We start from the raw sequence: 11,901 nt of genomic DNA, 5'->3' as shown, positions 1-11,901 counted from the left end.
ACTTTTGATCCCATCCAGGTCGGCGGAGGCCAGTGTCTGCGCCTCGCTCTCGTCCGTGGGGATGCGCTCGTACTTAGCCTGCTCGGCGCCAGTCATGTTGCCGGTGCACCGGCGCTCCTGCAGGTCGTAGCTGCGGCTGGCCACGCGGATAAGAGGGGTGGGGTCGGATGGGTCACTGCTGGACGAGGCCGGACAGGGCTTTCTGGGAGAGGAGAGAAAGAAATTAGAGTTAACATTAAGGTGAACAAAATATTAGACACAACATAACTTTTACATCTATGAGACTGGGCCAGTAAATTACAAAAATGCACATTTTCTAAGATACAAAAGGAGAAATGTTTGTCAGTCTCCCTCTACACTCCTTGGAACAAGCACATCAAACATACAGAAAAACTCAATTCACAGGAGAAGAAAAAATACTTAATCAAATGAAACCCAAGTCTGAATGTCGCTATCGATAAACTAAAAGATTGAAAACTCCCACTAAGAATTCATCAGTCCAAGCGGATCCTTCCGAAACCTGAAAAACACTCAAGGTCTCCAAAAAGCTGTTAGTTTCAGAAAACAACTATATTCCAAAGATCCCTCTGCAGTCAGAATATTTAACTTGGGTGACACCTCTACCTTCCAATGTGTAGTGTGCAGTTTTAGAAGTAGTAGGAGGAAGTCCACAGAGTGATATTACAGCAGACTTGAGAAAGGAGATGAAAGGAGAGCCCACAAAGCTATATCCCAGACAAAGCACTAATGTGTCCTGAGACTAAATGCCATAGGTGGAGGGTCGAGAGGAGAGGTGTGTTAGTAGGAAGGGTCGGAATTCTCTATGGAAACAGTCAGACAGGTGAAATATGGCTCTTTGTTCTTGCTGGTGGAATCAGGACCTATTAGATCAGAACCCTGCAGGCTGCCTGGATGCCTGGGACATGGTAACGTAAAGTGGGCGACACACACACAAATCTCTCTCATCCAATCAGCGAAGGAGAATGCCTCAAAGCGAGCAGTATCAGGCTACGTGCTATAAAACAGTCCTTGCTGTGTTGTGTCTCATCCTCCTTTGCGGCACTTCAACTGCCAAAGATTCTCACCCGATCACATCATTATGGTAATAATGGAATGAAAATGGGGGTGCACTTAGAGAGGTGTACTCACTCCGTGGAGTTGGCATCTTCAGGGACAGTGCTCACGGCAGACTGGGGAACAACCTCCAGCCCTCGGGCAGGGCAGGGTATGTCTGTGGTAGGTGTGGCCAGGTGATCTTCATCTGACAGAAAAAACTATGAAGGAGAGAGGGGGCACACATGAGACCTTGGTTCGACTCAATCTTCTCAACTCTGGTAGTGTCTGAGTGGAGTAATATAGAGTGTGCAAAGCTGTCATCAAGGCAAAGGGTGGCTATATGAATTATATTTTGATTTGTTTATAACACTTTTTTGGTTACTAAACTCAGCAAAAAAAGAAGTGTCCTCTCACTGTCAACTGCGTTTATTTTCAGAAAACATTTGTAAATATTTGTATGAACATAACAAGATTCAATAACTGGGACAAACTGAACAAGTTCCAAAGACACTTGACTAACAAATGGAATAATGTGTCCCTGAACAAAGAGGGAGGGAGTCATAATCAAAAGTAACAGCCAGTATCTTGTGTGGCCACCAGCTGCGTTAACTACTGCAGTGCAGCTCCTCCTCAAGGACTGCACCATATTTGCTATGAGATGTTACCCCACTCTTCCACCAAGGCACCTGCAAGTTCCCGGACATTTCTGGGGGGAATGGCCGTAGCCCTCACCCGGCCGATTCAACAGGTCTCAGACGTGCTCAATGGGATTGAGATCCGGGCTCTTCAGCTGGCCATGGTAGAACACTGACATTCCTGTCTTGCAGGAAATCACGCACAGAACAAGCAGTATGGCTGGTGGCATTGTCATGCTGGAGGGTCATGTCAGGATGAGCCTGCAGGAAGGGTACCACATGAGGGAGGAGGATGTCTTCCCTGTAACGCACAGCATTGAGATTGCCTGTATTGACAACAAGCTAAGTCTGATGATGCTGTGACACACCGCCCCAGACCATGATGGACCCTCCACCTCCAAATCGATCCTGCTCCAGAGTACAGGCCTCAGTGTAATGCTCATTCCTTCAACAATAAACGCAAATCCTACCATCACCCCTGGTGAGACAAAACCGCGACTTGTCAGTGAAGAGCACTTTTTGCCAGTCCTGTCTGGTCCAGCGACGGTGGGTTTGTGCCCATAGGCGACGTTGTTTCCGGTGATGTCTGGTGAGGACCTGCCTTACAACAGGCCTGCAAGCCCTTAGTCCAGCCTCTCTCAGCCTATTGCGGACAGTCTGAGCGCTGATGAAGGGATTGTGCGTTCCTGGTGTAACTCAGGCTGTTGTTGCCATCCTGTAACTGTCCTGCAGGTGTGATGTTCGGATATACCGATCCTGTGCAGGTGTTGTTTCACATTGTTGGTCAATAAAGGACGATCAGCTGTCCGTCCTGTCTCCCTGTAGCACTGTCTTAGGCGTCTCACAGTACGGACATTGCTATTTATTACCCTGGTCACATCTGTAGTCCTCATGCCTCCTTGCAGCATGCCTAAGGCACGTTCACAAAGATGAGCAGGGACCCTGGGCATCTTTCTTTTGGTGTTTTTCAGAGTCAGTAAGAAAGGCCTCTTTAGTGTCCTTCGTTTTCAAAACTGTGACCTTAATTGCTTACCGTCTATAAGCTGCGTCTTAACGACCGTTCCACAGGTGCATGTTCATTAATTGTTCATGGTTCATTGAACAAGCATGGGAAACAGTGTTTAAACCCTTTGATCTGAGAAGTTATTTGAATTTTTACTAATTATCTTTGAAAGACAGGGTCCTGAAAAAGAGACGTTTACATGTTTGCATGATTCCATATGTGTTATTTTATAGTTTTGATGTCTTCACTATTATTCTCCAATGTAGAAAATAGTAACACCGGAGTAGGTGTTCTTAAAAACTTTGGACTTGTAGTGTATAGAAGGCTCTTTCTAGAGCTCCGACCTGAAGATCACCGACGTCATGATTCAACCTTGTTTAAAAAAAAAAATAGTTTCCAGTTGTCTTGAAAGCACCATAAATCCAGATAATGCCAGACTTTGATGACAATTTGCCCACAAGGAGCGCCACGCCATTTTCCAGTTCAAGTGAGCATAGCACAACAACGCGAGTCCAGACATGTCTTGTATGCTGCTGCATAAATGATGTAATATGCCAGGGAGATATGTATACTGTAGCTAAGAAAGTAATACTGAGTTTATGTAGTGTAGTAAGCTGTTAGTAGCCCATGTGCCTCACCCTAATCATTTGGTCCCTTTCCCCCTTTCCCCACGTCATTGAATATTTTAAGGGTGTTCATTGTCTGCTTGTATGCCCCCTTTAGATATCCTATGGTTCTGACAGTGTACAGGGGGAATACTGTAAGAATGGCCAATGTTGCGAATTCTGTCACTGTACATTTCAAAAAGGCTGAACAAATAGTTATATTGAGTACATCAGTCTTAGCTCGCTCATTAATGTCGTCATCGAAATTACGGCTTGCCTGTTAAGCGCTCATCGTTCCCTTCTGCCATAATTTGTACATCTCAGTTGTCAGTAGAAACCACATTTGTTTAAGCAAGTAGCCATATCAGCTATGTTTTATAAAAAGGAAGTAAATGAGGCTGACTGAACTGTTTCGCTGCCAGACAAGGCTCCGCTAATAGCCAGGTGTAGCGTTGGTAAGTATTCACTCCATGGTGCTGAAAAGAAAGCTGCTGTTGGGACAGCTTTATGTAGGCCCTAACGGTTTGTGGGCATTGTTTAGTATTGTGTAGTGGCTTTGCTAGCATGCATAAAGAAATCAACATTTAGAGTTTGCCCCACCATGACTTACGTGTTAAAATTGACACTGCCTACAATATAATCCTCAAATGTGAATTGCCATTACATCTGGAGAAACATAACTGGGGCATGTAGTCCAATGTGCTACAAATTTGCATGTTGGGAATGTTGTGGTAATATTAGGTCAAAGTTATCTAAATGTTCTTGAAATAAGATCTCCAAAAGGTAAAATGTTTCTTATTTATTATTATTATTATTATTCAACAGAATATTTTGTTAAACCTAAAACAAATATGCTATGAATGTCATAAAAACTGACTCATTACATTCTTACAACATTAAGGGAATGTCCTGTGCAACCCAACTTAAACATTGTATGAATGTCATCGCAACTGAGCATATTTTGTTTTTTGGGATCCTCTCTTCTAATGTACTCTTTCCACAACCGACACTGAACAAAAAATATAGACAACATGTAAAGTTAGTCCCATGTTTCATGAGCAGAAATAAAAGATCCCAGAAATGTTCCATATACACACATTTGTTTCCATCTGTTAGTGAGCATTTCTCCTTTGTCAAGATAATCCATCCACCAGACAGGCGTGGCATATCTCACTCACCAGACATGTCACCCATTGAGCATGGGACGCTCTAGATCACCAGTTACCGCCAATATCCAGCAACTTCGCACAGCCATTGAAGAGGAGTGGGACAAGATTCCACAGGCCACAATCAACATACTGATCAACTATGTGAAGGAGATGTGGTGAGCTGCATGAGTCAAATAGTGTTCACACCCGATACAGACTGGTTTTCTGATCCAAGGCCGTACTTTTTTATTTATTTTTTATTAAAAGGTATCAGATGCATATCTGTATTCCCAGTCGTGAAATCCACAGCTTAGGGCCTAATGAATTGGATTTCAATTTCCTTATATGAACTATAACTCAGTAAAGTCTTTGAAATTGTTGAATGTTGCGTTTATGTGCACCCTGATACAAACAGTAGCCGAATGTCAACAACTGGACAGTTTTAGTGTTGTTTTGGGAACCTATATGTTGTCATATCACCCACAATGTTCCCACAACCTAAATAAATGTTTTAGGAAATTTTATAACATAACACATGTGTTCTGGGCCTGTTCTTGCAACAGGCAAATGGTTTTGCAACCTAATATAAACATTGAAATAATCAGCACAACTGGGCAGTTTGTGTGTTTCGGGAACATACTGTATCTCTTGTCATGTCTACACAATGTTCCCACAATCAAATTAAACATTCTGGGAGCCTTTAAAGAACAGACCAAATGTGTTCTGGGAACATTCTCACAACATCATGTGAATGTTTTTTGCATCCTAAAATTAACATTGTAGAATCAACTGGAGTTTTTGTGCTTTGGGAACATGTGTTTTGTGATGTCTCCACAATGTTCTCACCAGACTGCTCCCACTACCTTATGAAACATTACGGGAACCTTTAAAGAAAATATGAAATGTGTTCTAAGCATGTTCTTGCAACATCAGGCAAATGTTTTATACAAACATTCTAGAATCAACACCACTGGACAGTTTTAGTGTTAAAATAACATTTTCCATGACCTGACGAATGTTATGAAAACTTTGACAGAACCAGTTTTGATTTGCATAGGTGTCACTAATTACCTGTACATCTTCTTTGACGGTGTCACAATATGTCTCAGAGAGATGGGTGTGGCTCTCTCCACCCTCTTCCTCATTATCTTCCTCATCCTCTCCTTCCTCAATAGTGGTGCTGCTGGTGGGGCCTGAATTGTCCTTGCGGTCGCTTTCCTTTTTCTTCTTGCTGCTCTTCTTCCTCCTCCCTTCGAAGTGCAGCTTGGACAGGGGATGGTGCATGTGGTGTGAGGAGTGACGGTGGTCTGCAGGAAGATTCAGTGGTTATAAAGAGTGTGGTTTATGGAGTTAAAATCATTTTCTGTGGTTTTCAGAGGGACTAATTTAAATAAACTGTTTTAAATCTACGATTCACAAAAATTATGGTATCCCCGTCACAATTTCTGCAAAAGTGCACTATATGACCATAAGTATGTGGACACCTGCTCGTTGAACATCTCATTCCAAAATCAATGGCATTAATATTGAGTTGGTCCACCCTTTGCTGCTATAACAGCCTCCACTCTTCTTGGAAGGCTTTCATTTACATTACATTTACATTTAAGTCATTTAGCAGACGCTCTTATCCAGAGCGACTTACAAATTGGTGCGTTCACCTTAAGACATCCAGTGGAACAGCCACTTTACAATAGTGCATCTAAATCTTTTAAGGGGGGTGAGAAGGATTACTTTATCCTATCCTAGGTATTCCTTTCCACTAGATGTTGGAACATTGCTGCGGGGACTTATTTCCTTTCAGCCACAAGAGCATTAGTGAGGTCGGACACTGATGTTGGGCGATTAGGCCTGGTTCGCAGTCTGCGTTCCAATTAATCCCAAAGGTGTTCGATGGGGTTGAGGTCAGGGCTCTGTGCCGGTCAGTCAAGTTCTTCCACACCAATCTTGACAAAGAATTTCTGTATGGACCTCGCTTTGTGCATGCTGAAACAGGAAAGGGCCTTCCCCGAACTGTTGCCACAAAGTTGGAAGCACAGAATCATCTAGAATGTCATTGTATGCTGTAGCGTTAAAATTTCCCTTCACTGGAACTAAGGGGCCTAGACCAAACCATTAAAAAAACAGCCCTCCTCCAACCAACTTTACAGTTGGCACTATGCATTGGGGCAGGCAGAGTTCTCCTGGCATTCACCAAACCCAGATTCATCCGTCAAACAGCCAGATGGTGAAACAGGATTCATCACTCCAGAGAATGCGTTTCCACTGCTCCAGATTCCAATGGCGGTGAGCTTAACACCACTCTAGCCAATGCTTGGCATTGCGCCTGGTGATCTTTGGCTTGTGCTCTGCCATGGAAACCCAGTTCATGAAGATCCCGACGAACAGTTCTTGTGCTGAAGTTGCTTCCACAGGCAACTCGGTAGTGAATGTTGCAACCAAGGACAGACAATTTTTACGCGCTGTGTTCTTCAGCACTCGGCGGTCCCGTTCTGTGAGCTTGTGTGGCTTACCAGTTCGCGGCTGAGCCGTTGTTGCTCCTAGATGTTTGTACTTAACAATAACAGCACTTATAGTTGACCAGGGCAACACTAGCAGGGCAGAAATCTGACAAAATGACTTGATGGAAAGGTGGCATCTTATGATGGTGCCACGTTGAAAGACACGGAGCTCTTCATTAAGGCCATTTTACTGCCAATGTTTGTCTATGGAGATTGCATGGTTGTATGCTCAATTTTATACACCTGTCAGCAACGAGTGAGGCTGAAATAGCGCAATCCACTAATTTGAAGAGGTGTCCATGTACTTTTGTATATAAAGTGTATATGAACCACCTAAGCGTGTGAATGTCCTGTGTGTACAAGTGTGTGCGTGTTTACACTCAAAGTCCTCCTCGCTGTAGGTGCGGTGCTGCTCGTCAGGGATCCTGGGGGCAGGGCTGATGATCTGCTGAAACCTCTGGACTCCCAGGGCTTTGTTCAGGTCCCCTTCATCCTCCTCATCCGTCCGCTGCGTGCCTTGCTGGGTTGAGGCTGGTGGCGCCTCCGGCTGAGAGAGGAAAAAAGGGAGGAGAGGGTCAGATTAGTCATGGGAGACATAGGGAATAAGATACTGGCTCCATCTCGATTCGATTTCTGTGATTTTTTGCATCCCATCTCCTAGTCTCTTTTCAATTGGAGAAGGTCAAAGGTTCCTCCCATCTTCTTCAATGGATTTTGAAAAGGTGAAAAGAGACAAATGAGAGGAATCATGGAAAACATTTAATTGAGAAAGAGCCATGATATTATAGGTCCCATTCAGAAACAACACCTAGCCACTTGTGTAAATCTGGAAGGTTTGGATAGAGGTAACCAGCATGGCAAAAATTCCATCTAGTCTACCCCGTTAAGTTAAAGCTACTACTAAATTGCTAATACATATCAAATTCTTTCAGATCAACATGAAGTGCAAAGGTTTTTTATGGACAGGAGAATTATCCATTTTAGCCTACCATGTTATTCAGGTTTGCTATATGAGGTTGTTTGCTGACACCATTCATGCTTATGTCAAATCCATGTAACCTCACACCCAACTGCCACTAGAGGGAGTTCTAGTCATTCCAAATGTGTTAAAATCCACAAAAAAGACATGATTGTAGTCTTCTTGGGTTCCAAACAGTACAGTAGCTTTAAACTCAACATAGTGATTACCCTACAAGCTCTGTCCAATGACTTGGACAGGTTGGGGTCTATGGATGGTCGAGTGTAGTTAGTGGTATGATGGACAACCCGGGGAGTTAAGTCAGTATTTCCCAGCCCTCTCCTATGAGACCACCAGATGTTTCACACATTTGTTCTAGCCCTGCACTGACACACCGGTTTCGATTAGTTAACTAATAATCAAGCCCTTGACTAATTGAATAATGTGTGCCAGTTCTGGGCAACAACAGATATGTAAAACTTCTGGTAGTCTCCGAGGAGAAGGCTGGGAAACCCTGAGGTACTGTAAGTGATCTCTTTTTCCCAGCAGCAGGATGCTAGATCATGCTGCATACCTCATCTGCTCGGGGGGGGGGGGTTGTGATAAGGACGGGATGCAGTGGAGCAGGTGAACTCAATCCCGACAAAAGAGGGGATCCTCTCCTCTCTCCAGCTTTAAGGCAAAGCAGATGTTGCCGTGGCTACAGTAGAGATCGTGCAGCTCCTGACAGAGCGGAGTACGCTCCCTCCTGTGACACTGGACAAACAGTCGCGGCCCCATGCCTCATTTGACGCCCCTTCAAACCCTTTCTCAGGCCATTTAACACGTCATCGGTAGATCAAATTCTCTCCGGCACTCGAGGGGGACAGAAGAAATTCCACCTCATGCTCCTCATCCTCATGCTCCCTGTCGGGCTATATGACTGGAGACTGGAAAATGGGGTTTTGCCTACACATCCATCCTAGACCAAAAGACACCTAGAAAAATATCACTCCATGGAGTGATAATGGCCATTTTCTACCTTTCATTAAAAAATGGTTAGCAATGGGGCTGCTGCATGTGTTAAATATAGGAATGAAAGATATTCAATTTACAGCACTGGCTACTTTTTCACAGCACTGGCTACTATACTATGGAGTTACTGTGTGAACTACCTACAGTATTAAATGCACACATACCACAAACGGGTGTAAAAAAACAGACTCTCTTTGACAAATCTCTGACAGTGTCTGTGATAGAGTGTGAGGGGCTCCTTCACAAACATTCAATGTTGACCCAAGGTGACACTCCTCAACTGTCAGAAGGTCCATTCAGACCGTTCCACAAGAAATTGCTCAGGTAGGCTGCATGGGCCTCACCCTTACCTTAGTCACCTCTGTCAAACACAGATCACCAGAGTCCTATTGTTCTTTAATGGAGTTCAAGTGCCGGTTTGAGAGCTGTTTTCTGTCAGTCCCAGTTTTTGGACCTGTAAGATACAAATCTAAAATCTTGCAGTTTTTTCCAGTCTGTAGTCCTATCGAATGCATTCATTACCTGAATGCCAGTTGATGGGCAGTTCATCCAAGAATAAACAAAGTGCTGCCCATCTCATCCACGTGTTAAAATAAAGCATCCTCATTCAGTTATATTTTACCCCCTTTTTCTCCCCAATTTTGTGGTATCCAATTGTTAGTAGTTACGGTCTTGTCTCATCGCTACAACTCCCGTACGGGCTCGGGAGAGAAGAAGGTCGAGAATCATGCGTCCTCCGAAACACAACCCAACCAAGCCGCACTGCTTCTTAACACAGCGCGCATCCAACCCGGAAGCCAGCCGCACCAATGTGTCGGAGGAAACACCGTACACCTAGCGAGTGCACTGCACCCGGCCCGCCACAGGAGTCGCTAGTGCGCGATGAGACAAGGATATCCCTACCGGCCAAACCCTCCCTACTAACCCGGACGACGCTATGCCAATTGTGCGTCGCCCCATGGACCTCCCGGTCGCGGCCGGCCACGACAGAGCCGGGGCTCGAACCCAGAGTCTCTGGTGGCACTGCGATGCACCCGGGAGGCCCATCATTCAGTGATATTTTTAACAATCAAGTTCACCTGAAAAACAAATCCCCCACGCACTAATAACTCCAGGAGAAGTGAAGACAGATTTCACCCATTGCTGTACACTCTCACATCACTTCACAGTCAATCTCTAAAGCTGTAGAGGATGTGTGAGGGATTGCCAGAAGGGTGAAACTATTTTCCACAACCAAAAATCTGTGCATCAACAAACCCTGGACGGTCAGGCTAAACCACTGCAACACTGAGGAAAGGTGAGCCCAGCCAAGGAAAACCGAAATAAATAAAATCGTAACAAAAAACTCCTATGACAGCAAAAAAAAAACAGCAATAGAAAGACTAAAACAAAATTCTCTCTTTCATCAGTTATTTGAGGAACTTACCTCACTCATGGTGCAATAGGAAGACTTGAGGTATGATTAGAGTCAGGAGTGGCGTTTCGCAGACAAGTGGCAATGCCCTCGTCTATGGCAACACTGTTGCGCTCTGAATCCCAACACCTCCATAAAACACATGTATGAGCAGAGAGCAGTCTCCCCGTGCCCACCTTGGCCGCGTGATGCCCTAATCGTACGTACCCATATCTCCCAGCCTGGCACTAACCTATCTCTTATGATTGTGGCATAGTAGAATAAACAAGACTCTGCGTTCATTCTCTCTGAGGACAAACCAAATGCACTTAAAGGGCAAGCAGTGTTTGAATGGTACTCAAACAATACCTCACCATCTCCCTCATTTTAACTTAGGTATAAACTATATGACCAAAAGTATGTGGACACCTGCTCATCAAACATCTCATTCCTAAATCATGGGCATTAATACAGAGTTGGTCCCCCCTTTGCTGCTATACCAGCCTCCACTCTTCTGGGAAGTCTTTCCACTAGATGTTGGAACATTGCTGCGGGTACTTGCTTCCTCTGCGCATGCCAGTCAAGTTCTTCAACACCGATCGACAAACCATTTCTAAATGGACCTTGATTTGTGCACGGGCATTGTCGTGTGGGAAACAGAATCGTCTAGAACGTCATTGTATGTTGTAGCATTAAGTTTCCTTCACTGGAAATAAGGGGCCTAGCCCAAACCATGAAAAATGCCCCAGACCATTATTCCTCCTCCAAACTTTACAGTTGGCACTATGCATTGGGGCGTTCTCCTGGCATCTGCAAAACCCAGATTTGTCCGTCTGACTTCGATGGTGAAGCTGATTCATCACTCCAGAGGAAACGCTTCCACTGCTCCAGAGTCCAATGGCGGCGAGCTTTACACCAGCCGACGCTTGGCATTGTGCATGGTTATTTTAGAATTGTGTGTGGCTTCAGCACTCTGCGGTCCCGTTCTGTGAGCTTGTATGGCCTACCACTTCATGGCTGAGACGTTGTTGCTCCTAGACGTTTCCACTTCACAGTAACAGCACTTATAGTTGACCAGGGCAACACTAGCAGGGCAGAAATTTGACAAACTGACTTGTTGTAAAGGTGGCGTCCTATGACGGTGCCACGTTGAAAGTCACTGAGCTCTTCAGTAAGGCCTTCGACTGCCAATGTTTGTCTATGGCGATTGCTTGGCTGTATGCTCAAATCTACACACCGGTCAGCAACAGGTGTGGCTGAAATAACCTAATCCACTCATTTGAATGGGTGTCCACATACTTTTGGTGATGTACTGTGTGTGTGTAAATATTGACCAATGTGCTTTAGAGCCTAAATCTCTGTCAGAGAGGCATTGGAGTGGACGGGGGTTGCTAGGGCACGACAGTATGTGAACATCTAGAACATTGTAAATAAAACACAGACTCTAACCGCAAGAGAAAGACAATTACAGAGAAGCAAGGAAACCATGTACATATAGGAGAGAAATGTTTGAACTTTTTTTACACAAACTTCCTCTCAGCCTAGTACTGTAGAAGGAGAGGGCATGCATTGAACATGTGCCACATAGGCA

At 44.6% G+C, this 11,901-nt stretch overlaps 1 protein-coding gene across 4 annotated transcripts in view; it reads right to left on the bottom strand.

Annotated features, from left to right (window-relative positions):
• The window catches only part of LOC115105186 (anion exchange protein 2-like), a 112,601-nt gene that overhangs the window by 27,488 nt on the left and 73,212 nt on the right, over window positions 1-11,901 (bottom strand). For 3 of the 4 annotated variants that reach the window (XM_029626891.2, XM_065007158.1, XM_029626892.2), the window contains 4 exons: window positions 7,324-7,492; window positions 5,519-5,754; window positions 1,150-1,274; window positions 3-202 (listed from right to left, as the gene is read on the bottom strand). In XM_029626891.2, the coding sequence (XP_029482751.1) occupies window positions 3-202; window positions 1,150-1,274; window positions 5,519-5,754; window positions 7,324-7,492 (730 nt within the window). Of the gene's footprint in view, window positions 1-2; window positions 203-1,149; window positions 1,275-5,518; window positions 5,755-7,323; window positions 7,493-10,343; window positions 10,481-11,901 lie in introns of those variants that run through there. The other variant, XM_029626894.2, reaches the window with a different exon arrangement.

Source organism: Oncorhynchus nerka, linkage group LG22 (assembly GCF_034236695.1).
Source record: "Oncorhynchus nerka isolate Pitt River linkage group LG22, Oner_Uvic_2.0, whole genome shotgun sequence".
In the NCBI taxonomy this organism is placed as follows: domain Eukaryota; kingdom Metazoa; phylum Chordata; class Actinopteri; order Salmoniformes; family Salmonidae; genus Oncorhynchus; species Oncorhynchus nerka.
This window is presented reverse-complemented; position numbering and strand designations above follow the sequence as displayed.